This window comes from Colletotrichum higginsianum, chromosome 1 (assembly GCF_001672515.1).
Source record: "Colletotrichum higginsianum IMI 349063 chromosome 1, whole genome shotgun sequence".
Classification (NCBI taxonomy): Eukaryota; Fungi; Ascomycota; class Sordariomycetes; order Glomerellales; family Glomerellaceae; genus Colletotrichum; species Colletotrichum higginsianum.
Window position 1 is genome coordinate 2,453,294 of NC_030954.1, and position 25,011 is coordinate 2,478,304.

General features: G+C 55.4%; 9 protein-coding genes across 9 annotated transcripts; 4 read left to right on the forward strand and 5 right to left on the reverse strand.

The window, feature by feature from the left end:
* Positions 1-1,147: 1,147 nt before the first annotated feature.
* On the forward strand, positions 1,148-1,869 carry CH63R_00755 (uncharacterized protein; the record flags this gene model as incomplete). The annotated part of the gene is made up of 3 exons (XM_018295730.1): positions 1,148-1,185; positions 1,332-1,427; positions 1,518-1,869. 3 exons carry the CDS (start codon positions 1,148-1,150, stop codon positions 1,867-1,869), a joined length of 486 nt encoding a protein of 161 aa, XP_018164092.1.
* A 3,063-nt stretch (positions 1,870-4,932) lies between these two features.
* On the forward strand, positions 4,933-6,581 carry CH63R_00756 (Fibroin-3 related protein; the record flags this gene model as incomplete). Its single annotated transcript, XM_018295731.1, has 2 exons — positions 4,933-5,123; positions 5,174-6,581. 2 exons carry the CDS (start codon positions 4,933-4,935, stop codon positions 6,579-6,581), a joined length of 1,599 nt encoding a protein of 532 aa, XP_018164093.1.
* A 1,420-nt stretch (positions 6,582-8,001) lies between these two features.
* CH63R_00757 (uncharacterized protein) lies at positions 8,002-9,050 on the reverse strand (the record flags this gene model as incomplete). The annotated part of the gene is made up of 2 exons (XM_018295732.1): positions 8,002-8,669; positions 8,771-9,050. 2 exons carry the CDS (start codon positions 9,048-9,050, stop codon positions 8,002-8,004), a joined length of 948 nt encoding a protein of 315 aa, XP_018164094.1.
* A 445-nt stretch (positions 9,051-9,495) lies between these two features.
* Positions 9,496-10,662, reverse strand: CH63R_00758 (Sphingolipid long chain base-responsive protein LSP1; the record flags this gene model as incomplete). The annotated part of the gene is made up of 3 exons (XM_018295733.1): positions 9,496-9,906; positions 9,967-10,492; positions 10,547-10,662. The coding sequence occupies 3 exons, from the start codon at positions 10,660-10,662 to the stop codon at positions 9,496-9,498; spliced, it is 1,053 nt and encodes a 350-aa protein (XP_018164095.1).
* Positions 10,663-12,187: 1,525 nt separating this feature from the next.
* On the reverse strand, positions 12,188-12,415 carry CH63R_00759 (Sphingolipid long chain base-responsive protein LSP1; the record flags this gene model as incomplete). The annotated part of the gene is made up of 1 exon (XM_018295734.1): positions 12,188-12,415. The coding sequence occupies one exon, from the start codon at positions 12,413-12,415 to the stop codon at positions 12,188-12,190; it is 228 nt and encodes a 75-aa protein (XP_018164096.1).
* Positions 12,416-14,007: 1,592 nt separating this feature from the next.
* On the reverse strand, positions 14,008-15,598 carry CH63R_00760 (Dolichyl-diphosphooligosaccharide--protein glycosyltransferase subunit 1; the record flags this gene model as incomplete). Its single annotated transcript, XM_018295735.1, has 3 exons — positions 14,008-14,287; positions 14,337-15,188; positions 15,246-15,598. 3 exons carry the CDS (start codon positions 15,596-15,598, stop codon positions 14,008-14,010), a joined length of 1,485 nt encoding a protein of 494 aa, XP_018164097.1.
* Positions 15,599-17,838: 2,240 nt separating this feature from the next.
* Positions 17,839-19,505, forward strand: CH63R_00761 (Hexokinase; the record flags this gene model as incomplete). Its single annotated transcript, XM_018295736.1, has 5 exons — positions 17,839-17,956; positions 18,017-18,042; positions 18,105-18,515; positions 18,576-19,030; positions 19,082-19,505. 5 exons carry the CDS (start codon positions 17,839-17,841, stop codon positions 19,503-19,505), a joined length of 1,434 nt encoding a protein of 477 aa, XP_018164098.1.
* Positions 19,506-19,675: 170 nt separating this feature from the next.
* Positions 19,676-21,068, reverse strand: CH63R_00762 (Arginine N-methyltransferase 2; the record flags this gene model as incomplete). The annotated part of the gene is made up of 2 exons (XM_018295737.1): positions 19,676-19,710; positions 19,760-21,068. 2 exons carry the CDS (start codon positions 21,066-21,068, stop codon positions 19,676-19,678), a joined length of 1,344 nt encoding a protein of 447 aa, XP_018164099.1.
* A 1,260-nt stretch (positions 21,069-22,328) lies between these two features.
* Positions 22,329-24,806, forward strand: CH63R_00763 (VTC domain-containing protein; the record flags this gene model as incomplete). The annotated part of the gene is made up of 3 exons (XM_018295738.1): positions 22,329-22,781; positions 22,844-24,460; positions 24,525-24,806. 3 exons carry the CDS (start codon positions 22,329-22,331, stop codon positions 24,804-24,806), a joined length of 2,352 nt encoding a protein of 783 aa, XP_018164100.1.
* Between the last annotated feature and the right edge of the window lie 205 nt (positions 24,807-25,011).

The window sequence follows — 25,011 nt, forward strand, 5'->3', positions numbered from 1 at the left end:
TGGTTGGTTGGGATGGTTCGGCTGGGCAGACTGGACCCTGATGCGTACCGGATGTAGGTAGGTAGGTAGGTACCTTACATTCTCGGTATCTTGGGGTTCTTGGACTCTGGCTGGGCGATGAGGTCTTGGTGTTGAATGGTCGTGTGTTTAACCAGGGCCCAAACGGATGTATGCTTTGGGGAAAAGGGCAAAAAAAAAAAAAAAAAAAAAAAAAAAAAAAAAAAAAGAGAAAAAAGGGCACGACAGCAACGCAAATGACTGTGCGGACAATACAGAGAGAGAGTGAGTGTGTGAGTGTGTGCGTGTGTGATTCGCCATAGCGGGTTTTGGTTCGCAGACAATGACAAAAAGGGACAATGGTGTGAGCATCCACCACCGCGCCCCGAACGAATCTTCCAGTCACCGAGTCTGGGCAAAGAGGGAGGGCCGCGCAATCGAGGGGCCAAGTGACTCTGCCCAGCCTCCAAGACGTAGCTTTTGCGCCTTTGTCTGGCGACGGATTTGCTTGGCTTTCTTCATTGAACCCGGCAAAAATATAACTTGGTCCCTCTGGCTCCGTCCTCTTCCCACCCTTCAGTCCCCGTCCGATTTTTTCTACACCACTGTCCTGGAATTATCAACCTTGCACCTAATCAAACACTGGAAGGGAAACAATCTCTATCTGATTGCCTCTTACATCGGCAGCCCACCACCACACTGCATTCTAAACAGGCTGCCTGCCGCCTGCTTCGCACCATTGTCCACCACCATTCTGCCTTAATTTTTCCCGTTCCACCGAGGTGCTTCCCAACTCGGACGTCGCCCACGCCGAGAGCATCACGTCATTAATCATCACCCGGTCCCCTGCCTCCCAAACGCTGTCTGAGAAAGCATAGCAACGCCACGAAAAAGAAGCGACTACTCGTATTGCCTTTTTTGCATCAAGCACGGACAAAACATCAGCGGAGCCAAGCTTCCCCTCCTCAGACAGCTTTCCTCTGCCTCATCGCATACGGATACTGGTCTCTTTACCGCAATCTCCCTTGCTCATTGAACCTACTACCACTTCGATCTGCGAAAGCCCTCTCATCGGCACTCCGACAGCACGTGTCGCAAAGTCCGACTCACTACTCAAACACATATATAAACACATCGGTTGCCGTCAAGTATGGCGGCCTTCGAATTTCCCCAGTCTCTTGACAAGAGGTAAGCACCCGCTCCGACCGATTCTTAGATTGCTTGGTGGCTGCTACCAACCAAGCTGCATCTATACCCGTTCCGCGAGGCTCGTCCCAGTGCTGACATCAATGTTACAGACAATATGCGACCTGCCGCTCAGGAGAATATTACAGGAATGGAGCTTGCTATCAACGCGGTGCGTGGTACTGGTGGGGACGATGGGTTCTCGCTGCCGTCGTCGTCGGCATCACGCTCATCTTCTTGTTGATGTAAGACCTACCTACCCTAGTGTTACTTCCTGTTTTTTACTCGCCGCCCCCATCATTATAGTCCAAGACTGACCATCCCTCCTCAAATAGGTGCATGAACGCTCGCCGTCGCAAGAGACGTGGTGTCCAACCCCTCTACGGCACGGGCTGGATGGGCGGCAATAAGCACAACCAGCAGGGCACGTACGCCTACAACCAACAGTACAACGGCCAGCAGCAGGGCTACGCCGGCTACCCCCAGCAGGGCGCCGACGGATCCTACCCTGCCCCGCCGCCGGCTTACGGACAGGCCCAGCAGCACCCCCAGTACACCGGCACCACATTCAACCCTAATGACGGGTACTACGGCGGCCACAACGAGGGCATCCAACTGCAGCAACCGCAGAACTCGTATCAGCGCGACGTTTATTCGCCGCCCGCAGGCCCGCCGCCTGGAAAGTGAGGCGCGTTTGGTATGACCGAGACGGCGATGACGAGACGATATGCTGGCCGATGAGAATGCGATTATTCTGAGACGGGAGTGGCTTGCGACACCAACATGATACCTTGATTGATTGCGAAAACCCGGATTGGCGTTGGCGGTTTTCTTTGGATGGAGTCTGGATCACCCATACATGTATCGAACGGCGAGGCCTGCGCGGAGGAATAACAGGAACAACAGCCAACGCGTACAATGATAATCGGGAGTTGGCCCGACGCCAGGGTCGGGAGTGAGCCCTTGGTGACCCAAGACACGAGTTTATAGCACAGCATGACAGTACTCTGTATTGATACCAAATTTGATCTGCGCCTCTGTGACGCGTCAAAGCCCTGGCGCATGTGAAGTTGATGTCCGGGGAGACCGTCTGTTACCTTAAGGGCATGGCCTGGGAGGGTCTCATGATGAGTTTTATGGCGAGCAGCATCTGGTTTTGGAATGCATTCATCGTGGATTCTTGCTCAGATAGCGGCTACGCGAAGACTCAATGTTATCCCTGTATCGGTGCACTCGGGATCATAATCGGCGTACCAGCAGGCCCGCTCCCCAGCCAACATCAGATGGCCGGCCTCGGTGGACCGCCGTGTCCGCGAATTAATTTATTCCCCGGCACGCCATTTCTGGAACACGTGAGAGGCCGTGCCTGGAGCTTCTTCCGGCTGCGACATCCCGGGGCCTCCCGCTCTCGACTAGGATATCAGCGAGGGGGGTCGAGCAATATCCTACCACGGGGCATTGTTCGAGGCGGCGCCGGTGGCATCGTGCCGCTTCGGCCACTGTGAAGGGCTAGTGAGGGTCTCGACGCATTGGTTCATTCAGCCCTGCGATTCGGCGAGTCCAAGCGAATAACTGCCTGTTGGCCTCGGTTCCTGGAGGCAGTGGTCGAGTGTGCTGTCGAGTCTTTCATTCATCTCGGCCGAGTCACTCACGTAACCATGCGACTCTCTGTTCCAAAGGTGTCAGGTGGTGTGGCTTGATACGGCGCAAGAGAGTGGCTGAACAGGTTCAATCACGATGTCATGTGTGCAGCTTCTCGCTCCCAGGTGCTCTGGTTGGTACCAAGACAGCGCAAGTGCCTAAGGCCTGCAAGACGCTAGGTTTCACCTTGTCGGCATCTGCATACCGCGGCTGCACTGCAGTGGTGCTCGTTTTCGATACGACAGTGCGGAACAAAGGGGGTGTGGGGGAAGGGGGAAGGGGGGGTGGAAAGGAATGAATGCAACAGACCATCGGTGTAGAGTGTTAAATGACGGTCGGCGAAGCCAATCATGTCGGGCCCTTCTCCCCCTGGGTCACGGGGTAGACCGTTCACGGCAATAAAGCGATAGCAGGGGTGGACGACTTTTTGCCAGACGGCCGTTTGGGAAGCTTTGTTGGGGGTTTGGTTTTCTTTTCCATTTCTGCGAGAGGGGGATATTCAGGCTCATCTTTACTACCTAGATCAACGGGGCCCGCTGCGGAAAGAGAATGCGAAGGAACGCCAGCAAGTGAGCAGCAGGCTTAGCAGCAGCGCGACCCCCACCTGGGTTCGTCTGAGCAGGGATCTCGTCCGCTAGGGCGGCATGGCGCTCGATCGCAATCCAAATTTCCCTCCGAAAAATCCCCCCCTCTGACACGGGCTGTGCTCAGGGACGCGCTCGCTCTCTCTTCGGCGCTCTTGGTGCCGTGCATTATTGCTATTGCCTAGGTGCTATTAGGGACGACTGGTGTTTCTTTCTGTTGTGATTTGACGCCGCCGGGTCGCTTGGTGGTTCCCTGCTTGCTTCCCTCTTTATCACCCCCAGTGTCAACTCTGCGTCCCTCGCCCACTGCAGTTTACTGGGTTCTTGGCAGGAAGCAACCTATCTGTGTGTGTGCCATCGCGCCAATCCCTTCCTCGTTCCCTTCTTTCTTTTCCACACCTCACATCACAATCTTTTTTTTGCTTTCTTTCCCGTGCTGTCCACTTTTGATCTTCTGGCATTTGGTCGAGGGAGACCTATTCGTCCCATCTACGGCGGCCTCTCGTCAATCTCTTCCCTTTGGCAGCCTCCCTCCGACGTGCACATCCCTCCGACAAACCCGCCGCCAGGTAGCCGTCCTGTGCCGCTTCGCTCCTTTTCCCTTACTGCCACCCGGGCTCATCTCATCCCAGCTCGCCCGTCATTCCCGAGGCTGTTTGACCGTACTCCCTCGTGCCTCCCATTCACTTCGCATCCGGAAAAGACAGAGACAAGCCGAATCGCAACATAGTCATTCCTTTTCTCGTACTCCGCCTCGCCGCCACTTCTGGCGTTGTTATCCCCAGCACGTCTCACGAAAAGGCCCCTCCTCAGCCTCCATCCAACCCGGGTTAACCGTGTCTCTCGACAGCAGTACACCGAGCCTGGCCCCCCCTTTTCGCGTCATTGAGCAATAACACCAACACACACAATTTGTCGGCTACGGATCGCCTATTTTCGGGTTGATCCCGTTCGTAGTTGCTGACTTGCACCGCCCAGTTTCAGCGGTATTTTGAGACGAACAACCAAAGGGCTTTGCATCCTCCGCTGCTGTCGTTCGCCGGCCTTACCCTACCACTCGTTGAACCGCGCCCAGCACAAGCCAGGGACCGAACGCTTTGCCCTCCGGCTGTTGCGAACAACTCTTTCTTTCCTCTTTACGGACGGCACAGTCGCTTCTCAACTCGATTTCTCTCCGTCGTCGGTGAGGCTCGACTTTCGTTCGCGACCACCAACTTTCGTTTACGCCTTTGGTATTCCGTGTTCCATTCTCCCTTCTTTTTGAGCGAATCTGGTCGTTACATCTGCGTTACTCGATACCCAGTTTCGCAAGCGGCTCGTCTTGCCCCAAAACAACCCAAAGCTCACCTCCCAGGCCGATCGAACAACAACGAGGAACATAGAGCGCATGAGATGATGAAGCCATAGCTTCGCAACTGTTCCGTAGCTCAATCAATCGACCTCGATATACCTTACTTGCAGGTACCCTACCGGAGAGAAGCACATTCGTTGTCGAGGGAGAGAAAGTCGCACACCCACATTCAAGATGCCTACGATTGATGTCGCCATGGCGAGGAGCCTTCGGGGAGGAGTTTGGGGCTCAGTGGCGTCGAGCATCGCCGCGAATATCGAGACCCGCGGGATCACAGACACGGTCAACAATGCTGGAAACCAGATCAACGATGTGAAGACGGCCCTGTCGAGCTGGGACAACTGCATGGCTGTCACTTACTGCAAGTAGGTATAACTGCAGCATCGCCTGGATATTACGTTACTGACATCCCCAGGTGGCCCGTTATCGGAGTCATGATTTTCGGCGGGTTGATCATCTTCTCCATCGTATGGTGTATCATCCGGTGCGCCTGCTGCGGCTTATCGTGCTGTTGTCAATGCTGCTACTGCCTGAAGTGCTGCGGTAACTGCTGCGGCTGCTGCGATACCCCGAAAGGGACGCCTCATAAGCACCTCGACGACGACCCATATGGACCGCCGACGAATCAGGGATACAAGTCTCAGGCCCCCATGGCTCCCTTTTACAACACCGCGCCTACGCATGTGGCACATTCGACTGCGCCGGCCCCTACAGCTAGTGGAGCTGCAGCTCCGCCACAGTATGCCGAATTCGAAGTCAGCAAGTCGGGCGCCAACCCGGCGGACGCAGATGCGCTGCCGGCGATGCCCAGCTGGGAGGGTGCGGGCTCCAAGAAGGTCGCACTTACGGAAGAGGTGGAACTTGAGCAGATGAAGCCTGCGACATCACCCAACTCCAACGCCCAAAACATGCCTCTTATGGCACCTAACGCCATGTCGCACCCAAACAGCCCAATGCCAGGAGACAGGAGTCCTTATGGTCAAAATGCTCAGGCAGGTTCCAGCGGCTACTTCGCCAACGCCAACCAACCTGCGAACCCTTACACGACGGGTGTTCAGGGCCCCGGCGGCTACAATGACGGTGCATACGGACAGTCAACTTCGCCTTTCGGAGTGGACCAAGCTTACGGCACCGGGGCTATGGCTGCCGGAGGCATGGCGATGGCTCAGGGTAGGCGGACTCCGCACCGGGAACTCAACAACAACAACGGATACGGCCCGCAGAGGGGTCAAACCTACCCTCCACCTCAGCAAGAGTTTGACCAAGGGTACGGGGACTATGAACAGGGAGGATACGGCATGGGGCGCCCTCCGCGTGCCGGCCCCAGTCCGGCTCCCGTCCCCCGAAGTTTCACGGCACCACCTCGTAATGGACCTAGCCCCGCGCCGCCTGGTTTCCGTCGCTCGCCTGGTCCCCAGAACGACTACCGCGGGCCTTCGGCTCCTCCTGCTGACTACCGACGCTCGCCTGCGCCCCAAAACGACTACGGCTATGACCAGCAAGATCAGTACCTCAACGATAACTACGGCCGCCCGCAATACGGAGGAGGCGCGCGTCAATACTCTTCCGAATCAACCCGCCCTCTCGCGCCCCAGCCTAGCTACATCGCTGAACTCCCGTCTCCGGATCTCCGGAACAACGGCGGCTTCGACTTCAGTGGTAACAGCCGTCCGCAACAGTACAACTACAACCGCAGCCCAAGTGGTGGCGTCCAACAGCACATTGAAGAAGAGGAGGAACAGCGACCCCCACAAAGCAGTGGCGGCACCTACCCAGGATACAAGGCGTACCAGCCGACCAAGGACGGTTGGAGCGGCGTATGAGCAGAACGAAGGAGCAGTGCGACAAAAAAACACGAGCATTTTGCGTGCATGCACAGGAGCATCGACAGCTTGTCACCGATATCAGGCTGCTATTAAAGACTAATCCAGTTAGAGATTCATCGACGCGGCGTTGCTTTGAGTTTCTGATGGGGATGCGCCTCGGAAGCATAATCCCTGCCTTCCCCTCGCACCTTCATTGAACGTTTGTTTGGGGCATGAAAAAGACAGAATCACTAGGGGACAGCTTCGTAGGAGTTTCGGGCATACAGTGAGAGCCACTTCTTTTTTTCTCACCATGACGAGGAGCAATTCAGGGCTGTATAATGACCGAGGTCAAGATTTTGTTGGGATGTTTTGTTTTTCCTGGTTTTATTTCTTTGCGTTACAGGACTGGCATTGCGGGTTTTCGACTTTCGTCCGGCCTCCTTTCTTTCTCGTCTTCTAATGGACTGGCCATCCATGCCGACAACTTTCTTCTGGGCGATGAACGAGCCGCAGGCTGGCGTCGTATCTTCTGCCATCTTCATCCTGTCTCGGATGATTTGAGTTTGGGGCTGTGACTAGGAGTCAGCAGGGAGACGCTGTAAAGGTTTGAAGAGGGACTGACTAGAGGGGTTTGAGAGGATGAACACCGTATTGAAGACAGGGCTTTCTGCAGCTACGTCGGGATGGAAGCCTCTAAAATGACTCCGCCTGGAGGGGGGTAGCTTATGAATACCAGAAGCCATATTTGACCAAGGGACGAACTCGCAGAGCGGACATGTCGTGAGGTGCCAGGCAGAAACATCCGACGAAGCCAGGCGGGCCGTTGCTGGCTGACCTGCTTCTCAGTGCGGGATGCGACTTGACCGTTGTGTCCAGATTCCGATAAGGAACCTGATGAATGTTTAGGGCAAGTCGACGGAGACTGATCCTTTTGCTTGAGATCCCGAAAAACCAACGTGTTACTTTCCCCCTTTTTTGCTGGGAGGCTATCCTACGTGGCTGCGACGATGCGCAACGGCAGGATGACGGAGCGAGCCCATCCTCTCTTATGTGCATTAGAAGGAGGGAACACAAAAACATTCGGGGGAACAACATTTAGAGTCGTAGATGACTGTTGCCGCCATGGGACAAGCGAGAACCAAAGCCTGGTGGTTATGGCCAGCGCCGCTTGTTGTGTGGCAGGGAACATGAGATACTTCAATGTAACAAGAATCCCGAAAAGGTCAGCAAGGCAATTGTCAGTTGACTTGACCAACCTATCGAATCGCATCTCTTTCCATCCATGCTTTTTGATACCCCCACCCCAGCAAAAAGAAGAATCGGACCATTCTAAATTTGAATATTCAAAAACCGCCAACCGACTACCCTACCTACGTCACGTCTATCGGGCCCCTACGAAGCCCACCATCAGTGAACTGAACCGTCCGCACACGTTCTACATCAAGAACAACGGTGGTTGCAGTCCGTTGCCGTAGAGACGATGGGGCAGCAACGGAAAGAGGGCACGCCTCTCGTCGCGCCTCGCCTCGTCCTCCTTGGGCATGATCCCCTCCACGAACCTCCACGTATCCGTCACGACCACGTACTCGACCGTATCCCCCTCCCCGTGGTGCGCCCACTCCCTGCCCCCCAGCTTGCTCGTGCCTCTCCACCGCCACTCCCCCAGCTTCGTCCCCTCGGCGCTCAGGTACCCTCCCTCCGTCTCGACCCCGCCCATCCCCTTCTTCCCTACAGCCAGCTTCCAACCCTTGTTCCTCTTCACGATCTTCATCATCTCGTCCTTCTTCCGCGCCAGCGTCTCGTACTCCACCCTCAACTCCCGCAGCCCGGCCGGTCCGCGGAACCCGCGCAGCCAGTCCTCCGCCATGCGCAGCGGCTTGTCCTCCTCCCAGTGCCACCAGTCCGAGTACCGCACCGTGACCGTCAGCGTCTCGGGCCGGAATCGCGGTTGCATGAAGATCCGCTGGATGTTGTGACCCTGCTCGAGCCAGAACATCTGCGTGAACAGGCGGACCCGTCGGAGTTGGCACGACTGCCGCATCGTGAGCCGGTTGAAGAAGCGCTCGCAGCTTTCGTTGCCCGTCCGGCCCTCCGGACCGCGGTCTGCGTTCGTTAGTGGTTGACGGGGCTTGCCTGGCCCCCGGGGTTCCTGCGCGTTCATGGACGATACGTCCGTGTCTCTGCCCCTTGGTTTGTGTACTTACCGAACCAGAACCCAAACTCCAGTTCCCTTAGAAAGACCGTCTGGCCCTCCTCGTATGCCAGCTTGCATGTCCGGAGGAGCGCGCTGCTGCTCCTCCTCGGCCCCCTGAACCCCGGTCTGTACCAGTACGATTCCTCAGGGTACGCGGACTTGTCGTCTTCATATTGGATGAGGGCGAGCGCAAATATCTCGTTGCGGATCTCACCGGGGATAACGCTGAAAAGCGGACACTCGAGTTGGTGATCACATGTCGTGATGTCGATGTTCGACCAGCGAGCCATGATGACTGGTCGTTAGTTAACTAATAACAACCCAGTTATATGCAACCATGAAGCAGGTTGCTGAGCTAGGTATGGGAATCCTGGCGGTGGACGACAACGCACTTATACTGACTGCTTCGGAAAGCGGGGTCGGTTACCTTCCTGCCTGTGGCTGCCTATCAAACTTGAGCTACGCCATCCACCCAATGACATTCACGACGGGAGGTTTGAAACAGCCATCTCGATTCGATGAGTCCCTTCACCCTGGTTTGAATTGGTATTTGATGAGTGGGTTAGGTAAAACGAAATTGCTAAGCTGTGGTATTGTCATGAAATTCATAAAAAACGAGACCGTAAGAATGGTATTACACATAAGCATAAGAAGGGTGTCTTCAAGTCCAACCATCACTTTCGATATCCCCGAGACCAACCGAACAGCACGTGCATAAACACCTCCTTTTGCAGTCTAATGAGTCGCCATCGCCTCGCTCTGTCTCGTTCCGTTGCTTACAATGCTAACATCGTCATTCTCCTGAACCGTCCTGTTCCCAGGCACTGAACCCGCAACGATGTCAGCGTCGTCGTCGCGTACCAGATTCTGCTTTCCCTTAGTGTTAGAAACAGAGTCGGATGTGTCAACGATGTAGTCATCCTGTTCTGGGCGCCAGTCGCGCAGGTCGTCCTCGGCGTCGTTGAGAATCTGCCGGGCCTGTTGGGCATGGTGATAAGCCGGACGCATATCGCCTGGGACGACGGGAGAGTCATCGAGGAGTTGCAGGAGTCGTCGGCCATGTTTGGCCAGGATAATCTGCTTTTCGGCCCGCTCGATGGTAGCAGCAAACTCGGCCTCGTAAGCCTCCTTGAGCTTCTGTCGAGTCTACAAGATATTGCTGTCAGCAGATGAATGCTAGTGGATAGAGAAGGCGGAAGCACGCACGATATTCGTCAGCTGGGCTTCGGCCACCAGGTTCTCCGCCTCGGCCCGAACAAGCTCCTGCTCGAGCACAACAAGCCTGGCACTCTGGGGTTCCTTCATCTTCAACCTGGCAATTTCGTCGGCAATCTTGTCCTTGCCGTCGCGGCTGGGCTGCACGCTCTTCTCCGTATTGCGGATGTGTTTCAGCACACCGCGAGCATCGTCGAGGGAGTGTGCATACTGATCCTCTTGCTCGCCGAGCTCGCTCAGGATTACACCGACCTTGTCCGAGACGTCAGATACGGCGGCGTCGTTGGTTTGCTCGCCCCACTCGGACAACTGGGTGGCGATGGAGATGCGCTCGCGACCGGCCGTCTCGTGGGCTGTGATGAGGTTGTTCTCGCTCTTGATGATGCGGTAAAGCTTGCGCGAGAGCTCGGGCTGGACGTTGCCGCGGAGAGAGTTGAAGGAAAATCCGGTGCGCTTTGTAGAGGCGTTTTGCGAGCCATTACGGCGGTGATTCGATCTGATGGAGAGCGAACGGTTCCTGCGATGGTGTTAGTCGGTGGCTCGAGCAGGGTTGCGCGGTTGTCTGCCAGACGTGGAGGGAGTCGCCATGGAAGACACCTTGGCGAAGTCGTAGCCTATGGTGGTGTGCACATCGGCGTTGGAGATACCATCGCATTTCTCGTGGCTGCGAGAGAAGAGGCGAAGCATCTTGGCGATGGTGACATTGGCCAGTGATGTATGAGGAGGATATCTCACTTACATGATGACGATTGACTATTATTACGTATCAATGACGGGGCACTCTGTTCTTCGATTGCGCCTTCTGAAAGTTGCCGGCGGAATATTTAAAGCAAGAGCTGCGGTGCGCGGTGAATGCGAGAAGGAGGGAACCCTGTCGCTGTAGGGGCGTGATGCGCGCGTCTAGGAAGCTGGGTCTCGGACGAGGAGGGTATCTGCGTGATTCACAACTGCGGGTTTGATACGCAGCAATTGAGGGGCAGGATGGGATGCCGTTCGTCTGGCGATTGGAAGTTGCAGTGCAAGATGCAACAGCCGCGGTGGAACAAGGGTCAATAGCCGACTTTAAGAAGGTCTGGGGTCTGTGGTCTGGAGGGCAAAAGGCGGAAACGGCAGCGGCTCAGTCGGGATGGAGGAAAAGATCGAGTGAAACAGTCATGTCATAATTGAGCTGCTGGCAGGCGGCAGTCCACACATCACAAGGGGGGAGCTAGACGCAAGATGGAAGGGTAGCTCTAGCTCTAGGCTTCTTCAGGTTGGGAAGAGCAACCAGTCGGCCGGTATTATGATGTGCGAGGGCCATCTGCTTGTGGGGGAGCCAGCAAGGTGCGTACAACTCAGAGAGCAAGTCGACAGTAACGAAGCATGCCGAGGAGACCAGGATGTGTGGCTCCCCGATCTAACCCCAACCTTTCCCTAAAGAACGTTTTCTTGGGGTGTGGTGACGATGATGCTAAGGATGACGACGGAGTTGGAGTTGGAGGCGTCAGGCCATGACGTCACTGCCGACACTGGGTTCCCAAGCGTCACTTTAGGAAAAGTGTTGTCCCCCCCCTCCTTTTTGACTAGCTGCTGAGTGTTTCCTTGAATCCTCGCACAGCAGCACACACCCGCCAGCACATGTTTAAGATTTCCGACATCACGGTCGTCAACCAGGCTGACAAACACAGCTTCTCGAGTCAGGTGCAGGTCAGTAGGGCAAACACACAGACTACAGCAGGAAGAGTTTACATGCGCATTTGTTCTGCGTCCGAGTGCATGCATCAGCAGTTGAAAGATGAGGCAAGAACCTAGACAAAGAAGAAGAAGAAGAAGAAGAAGAAGAAGAAGAGGAAGAGGAAGAAGAAGTCGCATTGCAGAAAGATAAACGCTTGAATAGGGCCTATCGCATTCGGAAGATTAACATTTTTCGTTACAATCTTGCTTGCCCAGTAAATTCCACAATCATACAAATACTTTCAAACTCCAGTGTTCGACGCCGTCGCCGTCGCTATTTTGTCTGTCGCTTCACGGTTGAGGTGATTAACCCCCTCTCCATCGTCGTCCCAGCTCCCCCTCTCTCTTTCGTCTATCATTTATCGTCTTTCCGCAACCTCCTATCTCTGAAACGTCATGCCGCTTTCTCGTCTAATCAGAAGCCGCGTGGAATGGTTCCCGATTCCCGCTTCTGGATTCCCGCTTCCCCACGGCCTTACATGCTTGGCTTGACCGCCCTTCATCGGTATGTGCGGCTCGTCCGCTCATAGAGCACGGGCTCAACGTAGCTAACGCGCGGGCTGCTGGCGACGTAGGACCGCCTCACGCTCGTGTAGCTCGCTCGCGGGGAGTGGCCGTGGTGATGGTGGTGTCCGTGGTGGTGATGCCCGTGGTGGTGGTGGTGGTATCTAGTCGGGACTACCTCCTCGTGGTAGTAGTACTTGCGGCCGCTCGTTCCAAAGCACATGTTGAATCTTGACCGCGGACGTGGGTGTTCGCTCGTCTATTTTCAAGGATCGTGGACCAAGGATCGCGTGTAACGTGGTTGGCGTCCTGAATAGAACCGTTGAAGAAGAGCTATTTGATAGGTAGGTAAGGTTGGTTGGCAGGTATTAGTCGGGCGGAGCTAGTCAGGTTTGTATAGCCGGACAACAAGGTAGGTATGTAGAAAGTAGACGGTAGATGTGGCTAGACGATGCAGCGAATATTCTATTGCTTAAGCCTCAAGACTATGAATATATCGGGCTGGAGTAGGGACAGGTAGTGGGCGACAAGCTGCCTTTTATGATCTCCAATCTTATTTCTGTCACCGGGTCCTGGGAGGCTTGGACCTCTGTCTTCCATGTTACCAAGCAGCAGAGGCATAGTGTCAGGGGAGGGGTCTCAAGCTCTCAAGAACCCATGCAATCAGTCATCCTTCCCGCCCTCCATCCATCCCACTCTAGCCTTCAGACGGAATGATTAGACCAAAGCGAGCAAAGCGGCACGACGGACCTCACCGAAACCCTGCGCGCGCGAGAGCTGGTTGGTTGGCTGGATCACGTCGAAAGGGTGGCTCAGCTTTCTGCTCTTTGCGCTTGAGTAGGCTCTCATGGCCTCACTGCGTGGGCGACGCAGCTGCCCTGGTTCCGATCCTTGCTCCAATGCGGGACGCTGGCATTGGGCCTGCCATCCTTGTTCCAGAACGAGACCACTGACCAGCGTGTCTAGACCGCCGTGTCGAGCGGTTCTCAAGCCAGGGTCTCCCCACCTCGACTTCTGGCCCGCAAGACTTGTTCCAACAGCGGGGAAGGGTTCTCAGGGAATTGGTCTTTGTTTGCATTCAAACGCGGGCAGCGAAAAGGGTCCAAAAATACTAAAGTTGGCGAGATGTGGCTTGCTTTACTCACAGATTATGTATCGTTTCGAAAGAAAAGTCTCTTCAAGTATACCTCGCTGCCTTAAGTTTCGGCTCCTGAGCACCGCAAAACCCATGTCATCGGTCGTTGCAACGTTGCCAGCCGTCCCTCCAAAGAAGAGCAGGAAACGAGCGAATCCGCCGTGAAGTGACAGATGGCCCCAGGCAAAGCCGCGGATTATGTTACACAGACCTACTCGCAGCCTACGATCTCAAGTTCATGGGATCGACCAGCTTGATGACCTCGTGTTGCTGTCGCTTGTAGAAACGGGAGTTAAGATCTGATCTTCTCATCTGGTCCACTCACATCGCACTCACGTTTTCCGTCAGCCCACGACGTCAGCCTGCATCCTCCCGACAGACTTTGGGAACTATTGGCTGGGATGCCTTCGAGAGGGCTTCCTAATACTGTACGCCTCGGCCAGAGATGTACCCATAATCTCGGATCCTGTCAGTCAATATCTATGATCAGCATAACTTGACATGCAGCATATCGTAAGATCACCAACAATTCAACTGTAAATCGAGATCAATCTTGCAGTCCAATCATAATTCTCTAAAGCCATCCGTTCCGCTTTCTGCTTTTAGATGCCCGTCTGATGATACATGTACAATGCTACCTAGGAAAGCCACCACCCCGTTGTCTAAAGACCCTACCCACTCTAGTTCTTGCTTGAGATCTTGGGGTTCAGACCTCCAACGAGCCACGCGGCGACAAACAGAACAACTGTGCTGCTAAAGATGACAATGGGCTTCCGCAGGGCCGAGACCACCGAGTACTCGTACGAAACAATCACTTCCCGGTCACGGAACTCGTCGACTAGGTTGTTCGCCTTGATGGTGACAGACGTGCGACCGACAGTGTCGAGGTACGTCTTGTGGACACCGATGGCCGTGTCCGTGATGGCGGACTGGGGAAGGCTGGTGTAGAACTTGACATTTCTACGCAGAATTGTTAGATGTGAGCAGCCTAGGGTCCGACTTTACTTACGTTGCTCCCTCTGGCAGAAGGATCTGCAGGTTGACCTGGCCATACTCGACGCCCTCGGGCTGCTTGGGACCCTCCAAGAAGGGGACGTTGATAACGTATTTGCCAGCCTCGACAGTACGCACGAAGTTCTTGGCGTCCGAGTTCCAGCCAATGGTGAAGGGGTACTTCCAGCCACCGAAGATAGGGTAGCGCGGCTTGATCTCCAAAAGAGCCTCACGTTTGTTGCTGCGGAACTTCGATGTAGAGACGTTGCCGATGACATCGACAAAGTAAGGATCGGCGCTTCCGACCTTCAATGGGAACTTCAATTCCTTGAGGGCGTACGTGTTGGGGTTGTAGTACTGCGCCTGCGCCCACTTGACTCGGTTGAAAAGCTTGGACAGGTTCGCGCCGCGGTGGTAGAGCTCGTATCGCTCCTCGAATGCCACATTTCCACCCCAGTGGCTGACTTCGATGTCGCGGTCGAGCCTGGCGACATGCGTGACGGGCTTGGTGAACTCAAACCGCACCTGGGCAGCAGCAACTGCGCCAGCGGGCTTTTCGTCAAAGGGACCGTAGACGAGCTTGGCTCCCTGTTTCTGAGGGAACTCCTTGATGTCTCCGCTTCCGGGGAACCTTGTGTAGTCGGGAATGTTGGACGAGTGGGACTTGACCTCGGTCTTCTGCTTCGAGGTGACGTAGGCCGATGGCGCGTACACGGAGAAGTCGTAGGCGAGGTACTGTTGCTCGTCTTGGGCGATCGACGCAGGGAGAGGATTGTAGGCCCGGAGCAAGTAGTAGGAGATGCTCAGAGTCTGCTGGCCGCCTGCCTTCAAGGGCGTAGGGAGCCGGATCTTGAAGTACTGAGTCTCACTATTTGCATGTCAACATGGCCCTTCATAACTCAAGGATGCATCGATCTTCACACACCTCAGGGGTTCGATCTCGACGGCGTCGACGGCAAACAGACCAGTTTCGGGGTTCTTTCTGTCCTTGGTTTCGAAGCCTCCGATACGCGACATCTGATTGGGGGTAAAGGGTAGATAGTATTCATCTTGAGGTTGCTTGTCAATGTTCTCAATCAAGACATTGATGGACTCCTTGACGTAGTTCTTCTCCAAAGAGACGATGTGGACAAGGTTGACGTTCTTGAAGACCTGGGGCGGCTTGAAGTTGGTGGGCAGGTTGACTTCCGACACCTTGTCTGCCGCACTCGAATCGGAGCTTGCGATGACCGGGGAGAGCAGGCTCAGAAGGCCGGCGGCAATGGCGAAGGCTCTCATGATGTAGGAACTTCGAGGAGGATGCTCATTGACAGAGCGCTCCCGGCAATGAGAATCGAGGATGGAGAAGAGCGGTTGTTGAGGCGCAATTGGGACTTTCACTCCATTGCCGAATTGATGATCTGGCTCCTGAGACAGCTACCCCCAGCTAAAAGCTTACGGAATACGTTGCTTGACGCTGTGCACGGGCCATGGGAAGCTGCAAGCTGTCGGATCGGGGTAGGGTTAGTCCGGGAAAGGCCAGGAAACTTTGAAGGTGTACAAGTAGTGTTTATAGCTCCTCCCAGCCATACACCAACCACGTTGGAGTTTTCACTTGGCTTGGCACGCGGGGCTTTTCTCACCAATGGAAGCTGGCTCACTAACCAAGTATTAGTGGGGTAGGTAACTTCCTTTTCTCTGAGTTGTCCCTCAACAAGACGTCACACACCGCAAGCTCCGGACTTTTGGTGCCTTTGAGGAATTGGCTGGGCTTTCGAAGACCGCAGCGGCATGCCCAAAGTTTCCACCCAGAAGGTACCCGATTGTTTTTTGTACAGAGAGTTGAAAATAGTTATTTGGCATCAATACACATCATATGTTAATGGATGCGGAAGACAATGTCCATCGTACTGCTGTTATATCTCAGGTCAACCCTAAGGCAAAGAAAGGGTCCACAAACAGTCATCCACCTACCTAGGCCTAGGTAGACCATCCCAGTTCAGTCAAGTCGCTGCAAATCTCGGTATTTAGTTAGGTATCCTCAGGGCGAGGGTGAGGCGTGGCTTGACAGCTATGATCCGCGGTCCAGTGAGACGATGGTAAAAAAGGTACCAAGAAAAAATAGTGCCGGTTATGTGTCTGAGCTGGTTAGCAAGGCATGGCATGACTGGCTTAGCGGTTTCGGAGATCGGGAACGGAAGACTCGACGTGAAGGCAGGGGTAATTGAGGTGAATACTCATGTAGTAGTGCAATGATTAGGTAGCTGGTGCTGACTGAGTGAGTGAATGTGAGGGAGAGCTCCAATTTGGCGGCAGGACCTGACAAGGTCGAGTCCACCTGAGTTTGAACCTCTTACTTCCCCCCTCGAATGGTCCACGCCTCTTCACCTTTTCCTCAACGCCGCTTCCTCACCCGACACACGCACACCGACCGTCCACCTACGAGACACCATCGGCTCAATTTTATCGTGGCTTTTTTGTTTTTTGCATACTTCTGAGCTGTCGACATTCTTATCGTTGCAGCTCCTTCTCACCACCTAGAATTCCAATCGCTACCCCTCACCACCGCCAGCCTTAACCCCGCCACCCGCCAGAAGCTCCAGTCAAGATGGTTGGTCTCGGTCCCAAGGTTCCGCCCAGTAGGAAGGGTAAGTACGCGATCACAACCCATCTCCCCCCTTCATTTTTTTTTCTCCGGAATCCCTGGAGGTATTCGAACGGTGGGGCAATGGAGCCTGCGGCAGGTATTCGACGTTGAGATATTCTTCGAGATACTTCGATCTTCGAGAGGGGTGGCAGCTGGTCCTCCCCATGCCCGTATGGCTAGAATGCCGTCACACCCTCCCCGTCATCCTCAACGCCTCACCGTCCTATCCGTCGCCTCTTCGCACCACCATCACCATCCGAGCCCAAATCTGACAGACGAACGTCTTACCCAATCGCCCCGGAGAACATGATGCGCCACAAGGCTGGCCCGCTAAGCAGCTCCCCCCCGGAGCTACCCCAAACCTTGGGGGTAGCTGGCTAAGTGCTACCTTGGGCAAGTGCAAGCCAACTGGCGTTGAGTTGGGAAGATGGTCTCACTTCATTAGGCATTCCCCCACCTTATCCCCAGCTTTCTTCTTCTCCCACTGCAGCTTTGGGTATAAACAAGCTGGCAAGCGCCGTTCCGGTCTGCCCTTTGTGTTGACCGCTACATAGCTTGCTGCTTGCCTGCCATTGTTTGCCCTCTCTTTTGTTCCGAGACCTGCACACTTGATTCCCCGTTCACGACTACTCGCTCTGTGATACCCTCACACGAAAAGGATCACGATCTAGCTCCAGTGTGGCAGCTCCAGAAATTCTGAAAACCTGACCTCAGAGTGCCATCACCATGACCATGGCTGACAAGGAGATTGCCCCGCACACCAGGGAGAAATCCTACCACCACACCAACATTTTCGTTCCTTCACGTCAAAGCAAGCATCATTGCTCCAGTTGCTTCAGTTACTTTTAGGTTTGGTTTAGATTCGCTAACAATGGGTGATGTTCTAGGTTCAATGGCCGATGTGCCCAAGGATCTTTTGGCTGAGGTTAAGAAGTTGGAGGAGCAGTTCACTGTCCCCACTGAGAAGCTCAAGCAGATCAGCAAGCACTTCATCTCGGAGCTGGAGAAGGGTAAGTGTTGCAGCCACATGTCTACTTTTCGAGACATCAGTAGCAACTGACAAACCACAGGCCTCAGTGTTGATGGCGGCAGCATCGTACGTTATGATGGATTTAACTGCTCTCTGTTCACTGAACACTGTTCTAACCACATTGACAGCCCATGAACCCTACTTGGGTCATGTCTTTCCCTGACGGCTACGAGACTGGCACCTACCTGGCCCTTGACATGGGAGGCACCAACCTGCGTGTTTGTGAGATTACATTGACGGATGTCAAGTCTGAGTTCGACATCATCCAGTCCAAGTACCGCATGCCTGAGGAGCTCAAGACCGGACAGTCGGACGAGTTATGGGAGTACATTGCCGACTGCTTGGCCCAGTTCATCGAGACTCACCACCCCGACCACCCTTCGTCCCAGAAGATCCCTCTTGGATTCACCTTCTCCTACCCTGCCACTCAGAACTACATCGATGAGGGTATCCTCCAGCGCTGGACCAAGGGCTTCGACATTGCTGGAGTCGAGGGTAAGAACGTCGTTCCGTTCCTCGAGGCCGCCCTTGCTACCAGAGTAAGACCCCCGATGATACAGGATGTCGAGGATTTTAGCTAGACGCTGACAACCATCTAGAACGTCCCTATCAAGCTGTCTGCCTTGATCAACGACACCACCGGAACCCTGATTGCGTCGGCTTACACCGACACCAAGATGAAGATTGGTTGCATTTTCGGCACTGGCTGCAATGCCGCTTACATGGAGAATTGCGGCTCCATCCCCAAGCTTGCTCACATGAACTTGCCTGCTGATACCCCCATGGCCATCAACTGCGAGTGGGGTGCCTTTGACAACGAGCACAAGGTTTTGCCTCGTACCCCCTACGACATCATCATTGACAAGGACTCTCCCCGCCCCGGCCAGCAGGCCTTCGAGAAGATGATTGCGGGTCTCTACCTGGGCGAGATCTTCCGTCTGGTCCTCGTTGATCTGCACGACAACAAGGCCGTCCACATCTTCGAGAACCAGGACATTGCCAAGCTCCGCAAGGCTTACACCCTGGACTCGTCCTTCTTGTCCGCCATCGAGGAGTAGGTTTCTCCTGAATGAGTATGAACCCCGTCATGGCTAACGTTGCGCAGCGATCCCTTCGAGAACTTGCAGGAGACAAGCGACCTGTTCCTCTCTAAGCTGAACCTCAAGGCCACCAGACCCGAGCTGGAGCTGATTCGCCGCCTCGCCGAGCTCATTGGCACCCGCGCTGCCCGTCTCTCTGCCTGTGGTGTCGCTGCCATCTGCCAGAAGAAGGGCTACGAGAGCTGCCACGTCGGCGCCGACGGTTCTGTATTTAACAAGTACCCCCACTTCAAGGCCCGCGGCGCCCAGGCTCTGCGCGAGATCCTCGACTGGCCCGCCAAGACTAGCGCTAAGGAGGAGGACCCTATCGAAATCCTCGCCGCAGAGGATGGCAGCGGTGTTGGTGCCGCGCTGATTGCCGCGCTGACCCTCAAGAGAGTTCAGCAGGGCAACATGGCTGGCATTCTCAACCCTGAAAACTTCAGATAGCTTTTGAAAATGGTGTATGAGTCGCGGGAAGGGTGTCCGGGTGGGAAACCGGCAAAGAACAAGCCTTAGACCGAGTGTGTTGTTGAACTTTCCATTCAAGTGGGCTCTATGGTTATGTCCATTAGACCTATTAGATAGCTCATGCAACCGAGTATTCCTAGTACCAGAAACTAGCCCATGAACGTGCACGTTGGTAGCCGGTACTCTGTGTGATGTTAGCGCAAATGAAGAAGCGACGTTGAGTGTGAACTTACTGTCCAAAGTCCAGTACCGACGCTTCACGCCCTCCCATTCACCTGCACCGGCCTCCTCGAGGCCCTTCATGTCGACGTCCAGCTCGTTCCACTCGATATCCAGGCCGGCATCGGCCATGTGCATTTCCACCACCTTTGTGTAAACATCATAGCATATCCTCCGGTCTGCGCCCAGTCCGTTAAAGAAGCTGAAGCGACCCTCAAAGTCCATTAGGCCGGGGATGAACTCAGTGAAGAACATCTTGAGCTGGCCGTAGTCCTCGCCAAAGGTGTCGAAGTAGATGGCGTCGTAGACCTCGCCGGCCTCGAGCAACTTAGGAACGACATCCTGCCACCTGCCGTGGTGGATCTTGAACGCGCCCTCCTCGGGCCCGCTCGCCTCCCAGGCGGCGCCGAACTTGGAGTCGGGCTTGTCGATGTGCTCGAGCACCTCGGGATGGGCCTCAATGACGTGATGCCGCAAAGGCCGCGTCTCGTGGAACATGGTGTCGATGATTCCCATACCGAAACCGACGTTGAGGATGCGCTTGCCGGCGGGCAGGCCGGGGAGGAGGGCGTCGACGCTCTTGCGCATGATGTCCGTCTCCCAGGCCATCATAACGCCGTTGCCACCATCGTCGACGAGCTTGCCGTCCGAGTAGGTCAGGTTCGAGCGGAGGTACTCTTCCGAGTTGAGGCTGGGGTCCTCGATGGCGGGCGGTACGAACTTCTTCTCCTTGGTCTCGGTCTCGGCCTCGGCCTCGACCGTGGTGGCGTCTGGCACCTGGACCAGCTCGGGGGCTTCCTCAGGATCCTGCGCGGTCCCCATTCTCTCGAGGTCGGCCTCAAATGCCTTTATGGCGTCGGCATCGACGACCTCGACCGCTTCGTCCTCGTCCATTTCGGAGCCCGACGACAGCTGCTCGTAACCATCCAGCAGACCGAACAGCAGCTCCGCGCGCACGCCGGCCTCGACGCAGAGCGTGTACAGCTCGGCCTGGCCCAGGCGAAGGGCGACGCAGCCGGGAGTCTCGTTGTTGGAGTCGACGTCGTTCCAGATGGCGCCGGAGAGGAAGAGCTCCTGGACCGTGTCCTTGGCCTCCTTGACCTTCAAGTCATCCTGGTCTTGGGCGGCGAGGCCGCAGGCACGGATGGCGGCGTGGAGGGGCGTTTCGCCGGTCGTGGGGTCCTGGCAGTTGGCCTTGCCGGGCTCGTCGAGGATCTTCTTGAGGGCGGACTTGTCGTGGCTCCAGGCGTGCAGGAGGATCACGCGGGCCTCGTCTGGGCAGTCGGCGGTGATGCGGCCTTGCATCGAGTCGTCGAGCGCCATGGTTGCGGAGCTGAGGGGGTGAGTCTTGGAGAAGATGGCTCAAACTAAAAGGTTTCCGGGGGGCACCAGAGTCTCGATCGGAAAGAAGGGTATCGGGTCTGAGGACGGCTTCGATCCGGATCGGCGCGTGTGTATACGTTTGTGTGCGTGTGCCGGGGGGGGGCGGGCTCCGTGATGCGGCAGGGAATTCGACATTTCGGCCGGGCGGCACAGAACTTTCGCTTGCCGCCCCCCCGGCCGGGCGTGCTCCCCCCGCCGACCCCGCCATCACAGCGAGGAAAAAAATCGAGTTCTCATCCTGCAAGTGCTGGACGCTGTGAACCGCTGTGACGTCTGTTGCACGTGCATGTTTACCGTTCGCAATTGGCCAATGGCCCCTGCCGTTAGTTCTGGGTACCGGCTGGACTAGACCCAGACTGCCCCAAGCTAGGCTAGGTCTGAGGTGAACTTTACTGGGTCGGGGGCAGCCACATGCTATCTGTACGGATACTGTTCCGTAGATGATTACCCACCTAGCCTGCTAGCGATGGACCGAAGGGCAAACACGAGATAGCAGGGAATTTTTCTGTTGGTGTATAGAGGTAATACAACTAAGCAAATTCCGGGAACCAGCACGCCGATGCGGTGATGCGCACTCGACTGACTATATCAAGGTGGGAAATAGAAACAACGCCGTTGTGTCAATGTTCGATGAACACTGTGGCACTGACAGATACCGTTCAATTCAGTGCAGAGTCAGCTGCTTGAGTACCTACCTTGGGAGAGGTAGATACCTAAACGTAGGTGGAACACTGCTGCAGGCAAGGTGCGTCCCCGTCCGAGCCCCCTGTCCGAAGCTTGTCTCGTAACTGTCGGCCGCCTCGCATAACATTTGTTGTTTTGCCCACCAGCACCTGCACCTCCCGACCGCGCCAGGCGAAAGCTCCCAAACCTACACACATTTCTCCAACAGCTGGAGCATTTCGTGAAATCGGCAACACGGCGTCATCTGTGCAAGGTGAGACCCCCCTTCTGCCGCGAAAGTTGTCAATTGACTCCACCGTCTCCTGGAGAGAGAACTATATACTCGTCTCAATCCACCCCAACATCCCCTTACTACCTCGGTCGTCCCCAGCCCAGCCTCTCTATTTCTGCCATGGTACAACTCGGGCCGGGCGAATACTGATGCTGATTGTTTACGACACAAAGACACAGGAACAAACTTGGCGATCGAGTTTAGCACCTGACGACTCCTGGCGCGCCCGTCCCGGCACCGTTATCATGAAGTTCGGCGAGCAGCTCCGTTCGAGCATCATTCGCGAGTACCAATGGTACTACATCGACTACGATGCCCTCAAGGCCGACCTGAAGACGGCCACCGGCCCCATCATGTCTAGCGACGACGACAACAAGGGCAAGGGTGTGAAGCGGGAATGGTCAGAAGAAGACGAGGGCCGCTTCGTCAAGAAGCTCGAGGCCGAGCTCGACAAGGTGCACACCAAGCAGCAGGTCAAGGCCATGGAGATATCGCGGCGCATTGCCGTGAGCGAGCGCGAGGTCAAGGGCGTCGTCAATCGCCTCAACGAGCGTGGCCCGCGCGAGGATGGGCCGAGTGAGGAGGAATTTATGCTGTTGGAGGAGGACTTGAGCGACATCATTGCCGACGTGCATGATCTCGCCAAGTTTGTTCAGCTGAACTACACTGGGTTCTACAAGATTATCAAAAAGCATGACGTGAGGCACCCCGCACAAGACTGGTGGAAACATATCGCTGACAAGAGGGGGGGGGGGGACAGAAACTCACTGGCTGGCACCTTAAGCCTGTCTTCGACGCCCGACTCAAGGCGAAGCCGTTCTACAAAGAGAACTATGATGCTTCTGTGGTGAAGCTTTCAAAGCTGTACGACCTGGTCAGAACGAGGGGTAACCCGGTCAAGGGCGATAGCGCCGCCGGTGGCTCTCAGGGCAGCTTCGTTCGCAACACAACGAAGTATTGGGTCCATCCGGACAACGTGACTGAACTGAAACTCATTATTCTGAAGCATTTGCCCGTGCTGGTCTTCAACGCAAGCAAAGAGTTTGAGATTCAAGACTCGGCCATCACGTCCATCTACTACGACAACCCAGAAACATGGGATCTGTACGAGGGCCGCCTTAAGAAGACCGAAGGCGCCGAGGCCATCCGCCTGAGGTGGTACGGCGGAATGCAGAGCGAGAACATTTTCGTCGAGCGCAAGACCCATCGAGAAGACTGGACCGGAGAGAAATCGGTCAAAGCGCGATTCTCGGTCAAGGAAAAGAATGTCAACTCGTACATGCGCGGCGAACTGCTGCCTGCGGCCCTCTTCGAGAAGGCGCGCAAAGAGGGCAAGAAGCCCGAAAAGCAGATTGCCGAGGACGAGCGACTCGCGAAGGAGGTGCAATACTCGGTGCTCAAGAACGGTTACAAGCCCGTGTGCCGCTCTTTTTACAACCGTACTGCATTCCAGCTGCCTGCCGACGCCCGAGTCCGTATCTCCCTGGACACGGAGCTGACCATGGTCCGCGAGGACAACTTGGACGGCCGCAAAAGATCTGGCGACAACTGGAGGCGCATGGACATCGGTATTGACTTCCCCTTCTCGCAGTTGCCCCCCGAGGACATTGTGCGCTTCCCCTACGCCGTTCTCGAGGTCAAGCTCCAGACCCAACTCGGCCAAGAACCCCCCGAGTGGGTTCGTCAGCTCATTTCCAGCCATCTCGTTGAGGCCGTGCCCAAGTTCTCCAAGTTCATCCACGGAGTTGCCTGCCTCTTCCCTGACCGCATCAACCTGCTTCCATTCTGGATGCCGCAGATGGACGTGGATATTCGGAAGCCCGTAACGCACGACTTTGGTATTCACAGACCGAATCAGTCAGCGACAACTACGACATCAGACGATGACGAAGATGACGAGTTGGACTCTGACGATGAGGAAGGCCTCTTGGTTTCCAGCAACAACGGTGCCACGAATGGGGAATCAAGCGGCCAGGGCGCTGCCAGAAATGGAGGAAACGGGCTTGATGTTGAAGGTCAGACCGTTGATACAATCGCCGCGGTTGACAATGAGGATTTCCTGTACGACTCGGACGAAGAATATGATGCCGACGAAGCCCTCGAGGAAGCCAGAAGAGTTGGAGGTTGGACGTACTACTCGGCGCTCGTCTCCACGAAAGCTCGCACTTTCGGCGAACGTGCCGTGGATGTGCTCAAGTGGGCTGTGCCTCATCCTCGCGGTTCTGATATCCCCCGGCGCGAACTGCAGACGCAGCTCTTCGGCTCGGGACAAATCCAGACGAAGAGATTCAAGGCTCCCAAGGGAAAGAAGATATATGTGCCGGTCCGCGTCGAACCCAAGGTTTACTTTGCAGCCGAGAGAACCTTCCTAGGCTGGGTAAGTGGAACATTCTTCTTGCGGTTGCTGGCATTGGAAGCTGATCGCTGACTGACGACAATAGCTCGAGTACTCCATCTACGTCGGCACCGTGGCCGTCACGTTGCTCAACTTCGGCTCCAAGCCCACCACCGCGTCATTCATCGTCGCTGGCGTCTTCACCCTGCTCGCCATCCTGTCGCTCTTGTATTCCGTCGTCATTTACTTGTACAGGAGCAAGGCCATCCGCACACGGAGGGCCGCCAAATTCTATGACAAGTGGGGGCCTAGTGCGCTCTGCGCGTCCCTATTCATCGCCGTCTTGCTTAACTTTGCGTTCGAGGGCCGGGAGCGCGAGTACTGGTGAGAAACAGACCATGCGGGCTGGGGTATATAGCATCTTGGGGTGAAAAGCGACTTGTACTTTTAACGGTATCGTCTAAATCAGTCAGTCGGCACTGGTGGTTTCTATTTGTCTCTTGTTTATGTATGTTGCGATGTATTATGGTACATAGCGTATTCCACGTGGAACTGAAGATACCTTGTACTTTACTCTCTGAAGTCTGAGGGAA